Here is a 15,491-nt window from a genome sequence, read left to right on the forward strand (position 1 = left end):
TTTACATATAAAACATCGAGTAACAGAGCTGGAAAGTACAGAACGAAATCGATCTCGAATCTGATCCACATTTAGCTCGCGCCTAGATTTCGCTCGATTGCATTCGAATCGAGTTAAATTTAGAATTTGCATTGCACACGTACCGGTCGTTTGGTTTATCGGGGTTTTTAAAACTCGAAGTGAAGACACGTAACTATTGTTCCAGGCTGGAGAGACATCGATGGCAGAGTGCCAAGGTTTGCCGGCCGACTGGAGCAGCTGAATACTTTATTCACGGATATCAGGCGCCCAGAGTACACTCAAGAAACGCCGGCCGTGCAGAGGCGTAATCACAAGAAGAAGACAACGATAAAACAGCTCTTCTCTGCCACCAGCAAGTTTCAAAAGAATCTAAGACGCGGCGTCTTTCTCGCCTGTTTACTCTATCACGAGGATAAAATATTGGTAACGAACGAGGATTTCTTGCCTGTGATCGAAGTCGACGAGACTTACCCTAGCTGTATTTACAACGACTTCCATTGGCTGATGAAAGTGGGCTGCACTTGGGATGATGTTAAAATTCTCCGTCAAAATATGGAGAAAAGTCACAGCAGCTCAACGAATCACTTCAGGATAAAGCTTTTACAGGCTGCTGCACAAATGCAGGTTTGTTTCCTATTATATAAAATTGTTAAACATTTGTTAAAGATTAAAATAGATTACAGACTGATGAGTAATTTTTGGTCATTGATTTTTATAGGCAGCGCTGTGTATACAAGACATTGGTCAGCTGTACCATAAACCCATTAGAGACGTTCAAGGCACCCTGGTTTTCTCCACAGTGAATTACGTAAAATCCCCGAAGTTGATCTCAGTGTTGAATAGCAGATGGTTGCCACTCAGTAAAGTCACGAAGAAAGTCATTATTCACGAAGATAGTAACGTAGCGGATATTTTAATAGCCAGTATACAGGAACAGATGACTTACCACCAAGTTAGCAGTATCAAGCTATCAAAGGGGCTTTATCTTGGTTATCTGAAGATGCAGAGTAGCGTCGATCTTATACAAGTCGTGGTACCCGCAAAATCACCTAATGTTTTGCCTCATTGTAAGATCCGTGACAACCCACACGTCTCTGCGTAAGTATTGAGTCGATAAAAATAGTACCTTCATACGTATCATTGCGGATTTATTAATCATTGTTATTCATATTTCCATAGCGAGGAGTGGGATTATCTGAAAAGGATAACTCGCATTCACGCATCAGACGCGTCGGTCAAGGACTGTGAAGAGAAAGAAAACGTGACAAACGAGGCCCAAGGTACAGAACAGCAGAAATTGTTCGTCGACCTGGTCGCTGCTACAGCAAGGCGATTGTTCAATTACATGGAAATCAGTCCTGAAGACTCTTTGCTGCATCGACTTTACGACGCCGAAGTTATCGATCTGACTCACGATGTGTCCTTTCTGATCGCTGTGCCTCCTGCAGAAACCGCCTGTTGCGTGCCTGGAACCAGAGAAATCCTTCTTCAACGTGGTGATCTTCTCTCGTTGCCCATCCAAGTATTCGAAATGGTTCACTTAAACACCTATCAGAAGGATGTGATCAACAGATATTCAAGACTAAGTTGCATTCTTGAACTCGACACGGCGCAAGCTCAGTATAACCACAGAGAAGCCTTCAGTTCTCTGGAGTTAAGCGTGGCGAAGGATAAGTTGGCCAGGCTGCAAGATCTACAGACTCAAGTAAACACCGTGTGGAAAGGAGCCAGGTGGCTCATAGACGTGATCACGTTCGCTAGAGATCGCGGTTCTTCGCAGCAGAGCGTAAGTTGAACTGACCAATCCTGTGATCTGTGTAAAATTCTTTAAAATCCAAGTATATCGCATTAGACAACTCTATAATTCATAACTACAGGGTTCGTCACAAACAGTTGGAATTTCAATGAAGCACCTGCTCAGCCTCGACCGAAACAGAAGCAACAGCAACAGCCTAAAGAGAAGTTTGCTCCAATTACCGCCACGCGATCCGAAGCTGGTGAAATCTAGTCCAGGTCGAGGCAGCTGGCCAGGACCTAACATGTCCAATTCTTCCTCAAATCTGCTCACAACGGAGTTCAGTAAAAGCGAACAACAATTGCCCAGTGGCCAGTATATTCGCAAGGGCAGCAACACTTCAAATGTGTCGGCCGGCTCAGAGCCTGCAAAGTCTACGGTACCCATGAGCAGCCCCAGCAATCTAAGCAACGCGACCAGCGCTGGCAGCAACAATCATCTGGTACCATTACAGAACACCAGGTTACCGCCTTCCAAATCCGAGGACACTCTGATCCTAACGAAATACAAACACAGTCCCAGAAATAGGTCAGCTACGATCACATCCGCATCGGCCAGCACCAGTCCTTTACTCAGCATAAAACCTATGATCTATGGTGGCTCGCTCCTAAGCGTGTCAACAGCCATGACAAACACGACGAGTCTGTTAAGTGTCAGCAACACCAATTCCGACAGTTTGCATTCGCTAAGTAGCGACGAGTATTCGACGCCTAACTCGAGTGTCTGCATAAAGAGTGGACATACGAAGAGCAAATCGACCAAGCCCACTGCTAGCGTCGCGGCCACAGCCACTGGTTCCTTGGAGAGTCAACTGGAGGAGGAGAAAGACGAAGCAACGTTAATGCCTGCTCCTCTGCCGGGCATTCTTCAGGTAATATTTGTCAAGTTCCAAGTATCAATTTTTCAAGTAGAAATTAGAATTTACATGGAGGAAGAATCAATATATAATGAAATAACAGGATTGGGATCCTGTGTAGTTAAATATTGTGACAGAAATCACCACGGAAGATTATTCTTTTCTGAAAAGAATCGTGTTCGTCTTATTGCTAGTTACAACATGATCGTTGCTTCATTCTCAAGATTCACGGGGGATTACAATTACGAACAACGATCGTAATAATCTTGGGAGCAGCTAGTACAATTTGTCACGGTTGTTTCCCATTAGCCAAGGAATTATTCCTTGCACAAGCTTCCTTAAAGTAACACTTATTCCAATTCTAAACCGCAAAAGCTTATTATTACCTATTGGGAAACTACTCATTGAGTTTAAATAATATTTTTCCTTGTAGGGAACACAAGTCTAACCTGATTGTAGTTAAAAACAGCTCACTTGGTCTTCTAGTGCAGACCGATGTAGCAGACATATGAGTAAGCCGTCACACACCGCTAAGTTTCAGTGCTTGTCTCGCTCAGATGCGCTTTCCCGATTACGCTTTTCGTGTATTATCGATCTAGCAGAGCATGAAATTTCGTCCGAGCTTTCAACTTAACGTAACACGATTGTTTCCATGTTAATCTAGGTATAATTTTTCTAACGACAAATAAAAATCTTTGATCTGAATGCGTGCTGCATATCTCTTTATCTATGTCATTTTAAATCGTTACTACCATTAGGTAAGCAATCTTTTTCTTCTTTTTTTTTTTCTCTCTTTCAAATGTTTTGAACACTAACGTTTACTTAATTTACTATTCGTCGTTAACAACAGCCAGATGCATCGAGCAACGTGCTGTCACTGCGCTGCCACCTAAATGTCACTGCATATGCTGATTTTACAGCAGACAATTTGTATCTGTACAGTCTATAAATTACCTAACGGCATCGTCTGACCATAGACCTGGTATTTTTGCAGGTTTACGCGGCCTACGAAACCGGCCTGGCTTCCGGAACCAGCCTCAAGTTACACGTTACTCCGAGGACCACGGCCAGAGAAGTTGTGAATCTAGTTGTGAAGCAGCTGAACATGGCGGTAGTGTTAAAGGGTCAAGAAGGGCCCATTTACACGGCTGACGAGCTACCGAATTTTTGCTTGGTGGCTGTGATCGGTGCCAGAGAGCGTTGCTTGAGAGATGACTTCAAGTTGTTGCAGCTTCAGAATCCTTGGAAAAAGGGCAGGTTGTACGTGAGGCAGAAACAAGACGTCCTTGCAGCCCTTGAGCACAGCAGCAAGCACACCGCGTATTTATAGCATAAGTAACGAAAGGGAAGATTACAGAAACAGATTGTGATTAGATAGAAAGTACGTCGAGAAAGGGGAAAAAAGAATTCCTGTCGCGGTTCACGATGTCTACCAATGTAAGAAACGCTGCGTCTCATTAATAATTGGCGATAGAAGCCAAAGATCATTTAGTATAATGCGTTCTGTGTCTCGTAGTAATTCGAGATTAAATAGACGTTATAGACATTTTTCTGTTTCTGCACTGTATTTTTCTTGTTCGTTTTAATACCGAATAAATGACGTAGAGTTCCAGTCGCCTCACGAGACGCAGAATGCATTAAGATGTACATAAAATAAACGCTTGGCTACACGAGAAATTTTCAATTGTATCTCTCGAGGCTCTAACTAAATTACACGTAATTAAGTAGGGAAGTGAAAGGGAAGAACGACGATCGTCTGAAAGGATGAGAATTTAAAATTGCGTTTAGGCGAACCGGAGTACATTCCAAACGAGTTTTCGATCCGACTGCTGTAATTTTGCGCTGATGGACTAGATAGCGTTCCAAGGAAATGGATAATACTCAAGGTATATTATACTGTTATATTTTAGGTACCGATCTCAGTGTTTTACTCGATATACACGCGTCACCGGTTATAAACGAGTCACATGCTTAAGAAATCTCATTGTTGTCCCAATTGTATTCGACGTGTCCAAGCTACGCGCAAGATACATCTTTTCTTATTCTTATTCCCAACTTTCTTTATCTTCCAAAGGATTACCCAATTTCGATAAGAAATCTTGGACACGTGGAATGAACTGAGAGCACGAACTTTTCGAGATAGAAGAAGTTTTATATTTATATTTTTAAATCCATCTAATCACCCAAGGATTTATTTCAGCAAGTAGTTCTGCTTGACTGAACCTTTGTCACCAGGTTCAGGAGAAATACGATCCTCGAAACGATTTCTTCTCTATGAATCGGTTCCTTCGATCTGTTAACATTGCATTGTTTTACTACGAAGTGATTTCTGTCCATTAATGTTTTCTTGTTTGCAAGTAATGGGAACAATGAAAGCGCCCTGAACATTCAAAGAGAATCAGTCACTCAAAGTTCTTGGAAGATTGCGACTAGAGCAGATTACTATTACGCATTAAAATATAGTAGAAGAAACGTGATCCAGATAAAAGAGGCTTATAGACTGTTGCGTAGAAATAAAAGAAAGAGTATTACTATGGCTATTAAGATTTTTATTCTCGCCAAGACCGCGGTTATTTTATTACATTATAATTGTGTTCGCTGTTTTTCGTGTTCTTCAAACTTATTTTCTGTTTTACAGTATTTCCTGTTTGTAGAATTTTTATATCATCGAACGAGCATTGTACGTCGTTTGCTTCTTTATTGCTACTTCGTCGGAGAAGAAGAGCGTGTCGAGATCGATTTCGAGCTGTTGACGATCTTGTTAGAATTCCAGGCACTCGAGGACTTCCTAATAAGCGACCTAGACAACGCGTTGGTGATAAATATGGTGCAGAGTGGAAAATGTAAAATACACCCTAATCATACGATACCGCTGTCCGACACTTCGTGTAGTATACAATGTTTTAAGATTCTAAGACGATAATACGTCTTCTTAAATTTCTGTCAATCATTGAATTTTAAAACTGCGACTTGAGTATTCTACAAGAAATGTTATAAATCTCTCAATTTTCGTTATATGTGTAATTAGTGTAAGAAAAGTTGACATCGCTATTGGAGATCCGTCCTTTATCTTTCGTAAACGAGACTTGAAAATTCGATTCGCTTCGCGTTCAAACAATAAAACAGTGGTATCGTGCGTCGAGGGGCCACCTAAGTTTAAACGAAAATATACAATGCAGATATTTTTTTATCGAGAAAATAAAAGAATGGTAGGGGGTTGGAGGAAGAGATGAAAAAGAGATTTTTACTATATTTTGCCAGAATGCGTACTCGTTCGGCGAGGGACGCGAACGGTACGCATTTCCAACGGAAATACGGAAATCTGTCTGTGTGTCGATATCAACAGATGTGACTAACCAAGAGGAAGAGGTGCGTGATGAAGAATGGCAATAGGCGAAGAATGATGGGAAAAAGATCTTAACAAAACGCTAGAAAATTTATTAGCTCTACCTGAGTATTTATCGATGTTGAGTGTAAAATAATCATTAGCAGTTAAGTGTTACTGTGGGAGGAAAACGAATTTTAAGACTCGAGAAGCCCTGGTTTTCCTCTCAGACAGCAGTTCCAAAAAAAAAAACAAAGAAATAAAAAAAACGCAAGATGAAAGAACTACTTGTAAATATTCAAAGAAATCTATGTATGTATAAAATATAAATGAAAATTATCGAAGAAATTGAAGTCGATTATTTTTCACCAAATCGCGGTTTTATTTTGGAGGAGCGATTTCAACTACAGAAACCTGGACAGCAACTATCTAAAATCCACAAAATAGAAGACTAAAAGTAGTCGATCGGAATTATGGCCCAGCTCGAAATAATTTTGGAAATAGGTCGAGTAAATTGTATTTACGTTTCTTTTGGCCTTGGTAAAATTCATTCGATCACGTTAGAGCTCGTATATTTTATTTCATTAGCCAGAGCGAGTCGTAACTCTCGAGGTGAGGCAAAATGAACCCGGACCCTCACGACCGACAGTCCCGCTGACCCACTTCCGTCTTGTTTCTCGTCTCATCTTGCTCTGCCACCTACTCCTTATTTATCCCCCACCTGGTGTAATTGTGCACTCTGGTCTTCCGGCTAGTTCCCGCGAGATCTGTGGTAATGAAAAACTGCCAGGGCATCGCCTCCGAGGAACGGTGCCCCCTCGTAGGTCAGGCAACTTATTCTCAACAGCCGGCATCGATATCCTGGCATTTTAATAACTGTCAGTGCCGTGACTACGATAAATTTGCATACAGATGTAACGAAGGCAATTTAGAAAATTATCAACGAATATCGGCACTTGGATATTCAAACACTAAATGCACACATACTCTAACACGATCGCTGTACGAACACAAACTAGCATCTCCGCTATTGAACTGCTGTCAATTAAAACCTGCCAGAGTCAGATATTTTGACATCTGCGATCCGCTTGCAGATATAGCACTCTTGTATCGCAAGATCCATTGAAGAGAGACAGAAGTCTGAGAGATGAACGTCGCCATGATTAATCACAGTCGCAATCCAGTTGCACGATAGACAGCGACTACTAGGTGACTGAAATCACAGGGGAAAGATGGCAAACGGTCCGGCTCCGATTTAAATGAAACTTTCCACGCTTGAAGGACACCCAAAAATATTGTAGACGCGTATTTGTTTCACACAGACCTTCGTCCTAATCTTCGCTCAAACTTCCATCAAAATCTTTGTCCTAAGCTTGATTCGTGGCTTGGGTGAAGGTTTGGGTATAGGTCTTGGTACAAGTTTGGATCGTGACTTGAGTGGAGATTAGGATGGAGCTTTGGTTGACAGAAATTCTTATCTACAATGTTCGGCTGCTCGTCAGGCCTACAAACTTCCATCCGAATGGGAACCGGACCGTTCACGACCTGTCCTTCTCAGTACCGTATGCACGCTCTACCGGAGGAGTTCGCTGTTGGAGTTGGCATAATCGCATCAACAATACCGCGTTATTCGCTCTGAGTCGATGCCTTTATTCACTATGATTCTTGCGTCATCGCGATCGGCAAACATCTTCAAAAGACTCGTCAAATATTTTGGGACAATTTTTTGGAACATTAAGATGAATCTCGTTCTGCAATAATGGACACTTTAATCATCATAAGTATAGTAAATAACAATTTTCAAGAGTATCAAACTTTCAAGATTTACTGAAAATTCAGCAAGCATAGTTCATTAATTTGATCGACAAACGATCGTCGAAGAAATGTGAGCTGGAAATATTGGAATAAAATAGCGAAAGAGTAGGGTAAACGTTGAAAGGGTGTAAAATTTGAAAGTTACGTGGCTGCAATGCCCGTAAATTTGCTTTTGTGGGTGCATATACAGTTAATAGTCATTGTCAGCAGGACAGAACCGCACGAGGAGATTGGTTGACCCGCAGTCCGCATTCGCCCTCGGCTGACCCCGTTGTTAACTGACCCACTGACGATATTGATAGCGGGATACCACGGTGCTCGGTTAGCATCGGCCTCTCGCGTTCGTTCTTCGCGTTACTCTATCCCTGAAACGGCGCTGAAAAAATGTTTGTTAATTTCCATCCGCCTCCAAAGTCAACTAAGGTCATTCCAAAAATTACACATTATAGTTCAACTAATTATACATTATATATCTGTCCGCGTATAATACAATCGTTCGAAATTGTCAATTCACGAGCCAGATGCTCGTAGAAAAGCAACTTTAAGAATCGAAAATTCCGATATAATTTTCAACGCGGTTTAATAATTATATATTCGAGGCATAATTATAATTATTTGAATATTTGATATCCTTAAATGGAAAATGAGCCGCGGAGATATTACGCGCCTCGTTTGGAAAGCACAAACTTTTTCGCAATATCCGATAACCCGTTTAAAACGCCAACTGGTACGGGACAATCCTCACCCTTGCACCGTGAAATTTGTTTCCGATGAAACCACACGTCCAATACGGCACGAAAGTTGGCAAATGCAGCCCAGTTTCCTAACAATCTCGCATCGCCTCTAACAACGACATCAGGATGCCGTAAACGCGATCCTCCTTGACGAAAATGCAGCGCTCGGCGCATCTGCGATCTCTGTGTTCGCACGTCTTTCGATCGATGGATTACGACACGCCGCATTGTGCTTAGAAGTGCTCCCGAGGCTGTCACGAGAACCAGATTGCCGTAATAATTTGATTGATATTCGCTCTCCTTCGCAGAAAACGCTCGAGAAGATGGAGATAGAGCAGCCAGTCTGTGGGTTGGCTCGGCTTCTTGCGCAGCGTGGAAGACCGAAAGCCGAGGAAATGCGAATACGTGGCAGGAGTAAGACAATTTTCGAAGTTAGGAGATTTAGGAATTTTGGGAAATGAAATTTATGGAAAGTTATTTGGATAACGATAACGATAATGCGCAAGATTTGGTCTGACAGAGATAGGAAGTTTCTGACACTAAAAATCAGAACGTTTTAGTGTCAAGGAGGAAAAGGTTTATTAGCTTAGAAAGAGAGAAGAAAGAGTCTCCTTATTTGTAAAAAGAGTTCAGCCTTGACTGAATCACGACAGTTTAAAAATAGTGCGAACTTTCTTGATTCTTGGAATACCATAAAATTATAGATTTTAGAATATAAATTAATTACAATTAGTTAACGAAGATTAACATTGCATTCTTTTGTTTATTAGAAAATAATCCATCGGGACGCTTGTTTTAATTGATTTAATGGATTTAATTTTCGTTTCAACGCGCTGCCCGTCGCTTCAGTTGCTCGCCTGAGTAATTTTATCGAAGCGCGCGAAAGCTAAAACTGCGCCAGTTGTATCGATATCACTGAAATAATCGAAGCTACGCGTTATACACGACGATAGCTCTGCCTTTCTACGTTGCTCGATCGAAGCTAACAGAAGCTGAAATGCGACAATTGGTAGAATCGCGAAAAGGGAGATTGGATCGACGCACCATATGCGTCAGTAGCGACGAATACGTTAAAGTCAAATGATTAAGGAGGCGAGGGAGACAATTTTGGAAAAGAACGGTGTCGTGGATGTTGGCATACGACGAGGTATAATACCACAGACGACGTTAATAAGAAACAGTAGGTCAACTTGCGTAGAACGAGGCTAGAAGCTCCTGGCAAATCCGGTGTCAATGAGATCGATTCACCCGGCATCGTCGCTCCAGTTATTGACAGGGAACTGGACCGTCTAGTTCTTTCTCGACGACGCTTTTTGCATCCACTGCAACAACGTGGACTATGAACAGAGGATGTGTAACAATTCGTTCTGGAAAGGATATCCAGTTGCCTGGATCTCGAAGCCGGGTTACACTTCGCCGAACACTTGAGATTTTTTGTTACCAGCTAAGGAGTGGTGCTTGGAACACTTACATTTTTAACGTGTTTTTTGTACTTCCGTAACTAACCGATGATTTAACTTCTTAAGGCTAAAAGAATCTCCGACAGTTTGTACCAATATGTTGCACCGAAGTATATATTTCGATTCGAAGAACGTAATTTATTGTACATAAATCATTGCACATAGATTACGTAGTTATATATGAATATGTACTCTATTTCAGCCTCTCGGAAGACAAATTCATTAACTTTACTCCGTCAATTTTTTCGCTTCGTCGCACAGGTATATGATTAATATTCGATTCTCAAGGAAGAAGGAAATTTATTTCATTTTATCTATAGAGTAATCTCCTCGTCTTTTGGCTTAGGATGGCTTCCGGCCTCGTGTCATAAATGCGTAATATTTCGTCTAATATTCTAAGAAGGAAATATATGCAAACCAAACAATCGTTTTTGCAAAATAAGTATGTTTGATAATAATAAGCTGTATATATATATATATTGTCAAATAGCAACGCTATGCGTCAAAAGGTTAATAGGATCTCCCCAAGTTGAGGGTTGAATTTAGGAATCATTGCTTCCAACGCTTCTAAACAATTTTATTTTCCTGTACACCTACTCTATGCTCCTCATTCTATGCCTCAAGTTCAATCATTCAATTCTCCAATACATTTGTATTTGATTGTGATTCAATAATCACAGCAGAACGTCCGTTCTTATGCTGTTCGAAATACAAAAATCAACATCGCCAAAGGACAACTTGAGCGAGGCCAACACAAAGAACCGCTTCGAGTTCTTAAGGGGAAACAGATCTGCTAAGAATAGTACAACAGACTCTATAGTTGATGCAACTACGAATATAATTAAAGAGAATTTTCCAAGAATGAGAAGGATCTCGATGAAAGGAAAAATATAGAGGTTGGGTGGTGGGGTGGGCCCCAAGATTGTTCGAAATACAAAAATCAACATCGCCAAAGGACAACTTGAGCGAGGCCAACACAAAGAACCGCTTCGAGTTCTTAAGGGGAAACAGATCTGCTAAGAATAGTACAACAGACTCTATAGTTGATGCAACTACGAATATAATTAAAGAGAATTTTCCAAGAATGAGAAGGATCTCGATGGAAGGAAAAATATAGAGATTGGGTGGTGGGGTGGGCCCTAAGATTGGCAAAGGGCTTGATTTTACACGGATCTTTCAGGCTCCCGCGCACGTGTGCCAACTATATTGCGAAAGACTTATACGGGGCACAAGGTCCAGCCATTCGCCGGTCGAATTTTTACCGATCGAAGGTTAGGTTTCGCAGTTGGGTCTGCGTACCGATCTGTGGCCCCTGCAAGCCCTCTCTCTCCTTCACCAATGTCCCCGTATCACGTCAGTACAGTCAGTTCTGCTATCACGCTACTTTTCCTTAAACAATCCTACCTTCGTCTCTCCTGCTTTCTTTTTCTTTTTTTCCTTCTTTTAATTCCGTCGTCTCTTGAGTTCTCCTGCCTCTCGTGAGTCGTAGGATTGGCTTTTTTAATTATGGAAATCGACGACGTCCAATACAATGCACAGACCTACATAACGCCGAATAACTGAGAAGAACTATAAAAATGAAAGCTCTCTGCCGACATAATTCCTAATCTCATATTCAAGATCCTGTATAAAGATTGCCTGTCCGTATATTCCCATCATAACTTTAATAGCATAATCTCCGTGGATAATGCTAATAATATGGTTCGCAGGCTTTTAACAACCGCGATCACCTCGATCTCTACAAAACCCAAGAGAATAAGACGTTGATTAACAGAGGCAGAGGAGAATCGTCCGAACAAAGACGACGCTGTCTCAGCTCCACGAACAAAGAAGAATTTCGTGAACCTACACTGGCTCACGAAGATATCTGTATGCGTTATACAATATCTTACATATATATCTTACGTGTTACATAACATTTTCAAATTCTGTTATCGCCGTATTATATGTTACACGAGTAGTTCTTCAACTTCATTAACGCTATAATGAGACGCAACAGTCGTGATTATATCGGTCAAATTTGAAACCAATCTGAAATTGTATATGGAAGCTGCAAGGCGTTTATTGCGAAGATATATCTACGATAGTAAAAAATTAATACGTGGCATGAATAGTCATCATCGACCGAGCTGATTATTTACCGTAAACATATATTTAGTAGAACTTAATATACGCCAAGCGTGTATAACCATATGAAACATATAATATGTGTCAAGCGTGATTCCATCTCTGTAATTACCTCAGTAATCTTGTAATTTGCACACGTAAGACCTCAGTAAGTTTCGTGACAAACTTTAGCAACGCGGTACGTAGAACTCGAGTGCCGTCAGAACGCCAGTGAAATTTGAAAACGTTCCATACAACTGGCAACGTAGAAGGCATTCGCGAGCAGCCGAATACACACTTTCGTGAACCCACGTACGAGAAGACGAAAAGATAGAGCAAGAAGAATACAGAATAATGACAGCGTTCTGTAGAATGGAGCAAGAATCCTGCATTGTTCGAAGAGGCTGGAAGACGACGGGGAAGCTCTTATCAGAGCAATTCGTGCGGCGTGTGGTGTTATCAGGAACGACTGTACCTGAGGATCGTGAGTCAGAACAAGGCAAGAGCGGCTCAGAGTGGAGGCCACTTCTCCGGGTTGTCCCCTCCTGGCGGGGACACGTCGCGTTCTCGGAGGACAACGACGACGACGAAGGAGAGATCGCCAGTCAAGACCCCGGCGAAGAAGAAAAGAGAGACGAGTGCGGCCGTGGCGAGGCTTACCACGAGGCCGTCGCGAGCGATCAGTTCGGTCGACGTGCAGAACCGGCACGGACGTCGTCGCCGATTGTGAACCGGCAGTGAGCTACCATAGAGTACCACGGATAGAGAGCATTAGCCGGAGGATGCCTCTTCCCTTCACTGGATAACGTCACCCGATTCCTCGTGTACGTTTTCAATTCGACCTACACTGCCGGCCATAAATATTAGGACAGCCACTTTATCGAAAAGTTCCAATAAATTTTACTCGCAACTCTTAACACTCTCCGGATAAAATTACGCGAACAAAACGCCAGATTTATAATCGCAGCGCGGCATTTTGCGGAAACTCCGATCTTTCAGAAAGATAGTTAAAAATGTACAGACTCGGTAGAAAATTGTGTTACACATCAAATATTGCGTAGAAAGTTGTATACTTTTAATGTTTTATTTGGTGTGCCGCATGTAGTTTTGTTTCTCTAGTTTCGAGTTTCCTGCGAATACGTGAAAATTTTTAGTAACCCGGTACATTCGGAGTAACTGGAAAATAAAAACTATCGTGAAAACAAATACTATCAGATATCCTAATACTATTGGTCGGCACTGTGTGCATTTTCATAGCTTTTTATTACCGAGTCGTTCGCTACTGTGAGTTCTTTTTTACTTCTTCATTGAGTTTCGTCTCGGTTGCTTTTTCTTCTTTTCTTCTTTTTGGTTGGTTTTATTTGTTGGTGAACGTGTGGTCGAGATGGAGCCTCAGATTGCGTTGAGGATGGTTTTTGCTAAACTTTAGAAGGTATCAAAAATTTGAACGGCGACCGGGGGGAATAGCGCCAGTCGAGATTGTAAGGCAGTGGGTTAAAAGACCGGATGTAACTGTTCGCGACTTCGTGCTGCAGAGATCGCTTTTAGCTGTATTTCTCTCTCTTTCGATGTTTAGTTCATTCAGCAATGTTCTTACAGGGTTTGTTGATTTTTACAAGCATTAGGTGATGCAGTGAATTAATTTTATTTTTTTTACAAGCTTTTATTTTTTTATCGTATCTTTAATTCTTTAAAATCCTTCCCTTAAGATGTCAAGGGTAGTCGATTGCCGCGAAAACAATTTTTGAAGATATTTTCAGTCTTCCATTTAACACTTTCGCTATCCCAGTGGAACGAAACATTCGCTATAAATCATATTCTGTTTCTTGTACTTTTTTACAAAATATTTAATGATATAATACGATACGATCTTTATTATATTTTTATATTATTATACCTATTTAATAATCACAATAGATACGGTCTCGAGGTTCTTTTACTATGCTCTACCAATCGTTCATTTATTTCGTAGCTGAAAGTTAAACGCGAATTAATCCTAAAGCGTTACACACACCGTGACGAATAGATAAAGAAATAGGTACAACCACTTGAGACAATTCAACCGAGATTATGTGGTTGTTTGTACATGTAAAATACATTTCTGTTGGAACACTATGCGTTCTCTGAGTCTTCTTTACAATTTACCACATATTGCAAACATATTACTTATACAGGGTGTAACAGAACGTGTACGACCCTCTGCGGCAGCTTACTGTGCACGCAAAAACAATGAAAAAGATTCATATAAACGTATGTTGTACGTGTCTTCGTTTACGAGATACGACGAATTTTCTGCTTTAATTTCCTCTGTCCAATTTCCTTTACAGAACATTCGGTTGCACTCTGAATGGTTGCCAATGTCGATTACCAAATTTATTAAGAAGCTTGTTCTGTTCTGAACGCGATAAATTCATCGTATTTCATAAAGCAAAACAGACAAAGAATACTGTTCTACATTGTTTTTTGGTGTACAGTCAGCTGCCGAAATGAGTCCCATATATTCTGTCACACCTTGTATAACGAACACACATTACGAAAACGCAATGTTCCCATTTATACGCTGGCGAACGTGTTAAAGGAGTCTCGTACGTCTTATTATTAATCGCCAACGACTATGAAAATTAGATTCTTTCGTTTAATGTCCTCCGCTAATTTTTCCTGGGAAACGGCCCCTCGTTCGGGAAGACAAATTCACCGAGCGTGGAAAAATTCCTGAACGTTACTTTCGCGTTAAACATGTTCTTTTTTTATTTCATTGTTTTTTTTTTTCTTGTTGCACGAAACGGAGAGGTTTAGAAAATCGAAGAATATCGTCGCATTAAGAACGAATTCTTCTTGCTTCGCATCGTAAAATTCGCTTTAACGATCGCGCCAGGGAAGTTACCGGGGTCTCGCCTTTTTCCGGTAAGGTCATCGGTAGGAAAGCTCGCCTTATACTGCCATTAGTATAATTAACCCAGATTTTCCCGGATTTATGGTGAACGGCGTGCGGGTCAGAGCCGTGCTCGCTGTATTGTAGTGCCTCGTCCACTTCGTTGTTTCTTCACTTCTTCGGTCGAAGAAGGTGCAGCATTTCTGTCGGTTGGCATAGCGAAAAATATAGCAAATTAGCCGGTGAAAAAAAGAAGAAGAGCTGAGTTTTGTATTTACAGCCTGAGATCGATAGTCGATTTTCTTCATTTTTCGAGATTCTACGTAGAAATCATGTATCGCGAATTAGAAGCTAAACATAGGAAACTAAGGAATGAAAGAGGTGGAAATGAAAGAAAATTTTAAACCTAGGATCTAAGGCTGATAATCGATTTTCCTAAAGTTATAATAATTATTGAATTAATATTAACGCAACTGTGTGTGGAAAAATAGATTCTGTCGTCTCCGT

General features: G+C 41.1%; 1 protein-coding gene across 16 annotated transcripts in view; it reads left to right on the top strand.

The window, feature by feature from the left end:
* LOC122574722 (ankyrin repeat and fibronectin type-III domain-containing protein 1) overlaps positions 1-6,345 on the top strand; it is a 189,573-nt gene extending 183,228 nt beyond the window's left edge. For 13 of the 16 annotated variants that reach the window (XM_043742643.1, XM_043742649.1, XM_043742645.1 and 10 more), the window contains 5 exons: positions 206-645; positions 740-1,119; positions 1,201-1,807; positions 1,899-2,687; positions 3,667-6,345. In XM_043742643.1, coding sequence (XP_043598578.1) covers positions 206-645; positions 740-1,119; positions 1,201-1,807; positions 1,899-2,687; positions 3,667-4,002 — 2,552 coding nt within the window. In that variant the 3' untranslated portion in view covers positions 4,003-6,345. Of the gene's footprint in view, positions 1-205; positions 646-739; positions 1,120-1,200; positions 1,808-1,898; positions 2,688-3,105; positions 3,185-3,666 lie in introns of all 16 variants that reach the window. The other 3 variants (XR_006319146.1, XR_006319147.1, XR_006319148.1) reach the window with 3 other exon arrangements.
* The last annotated feature ends 9,146 nt before the right edge of the window (positions 6,346-15,491 follow it).

This window comes from Bombus pyrosoma, linkage group LG14 (genome assembly GCF_014825855.1).
Source record: "Bombus pyrosoma isolate SC7728 linkage group LG14, ASM1482585v1, whole genome shotgun sequence".
Taxonomy (NCBI): Eukaryota; Metazoa; Arthropoda; class Insecta; order Hymenoptera; family Apidae; genus Bombus; species Bombus pyrosoma.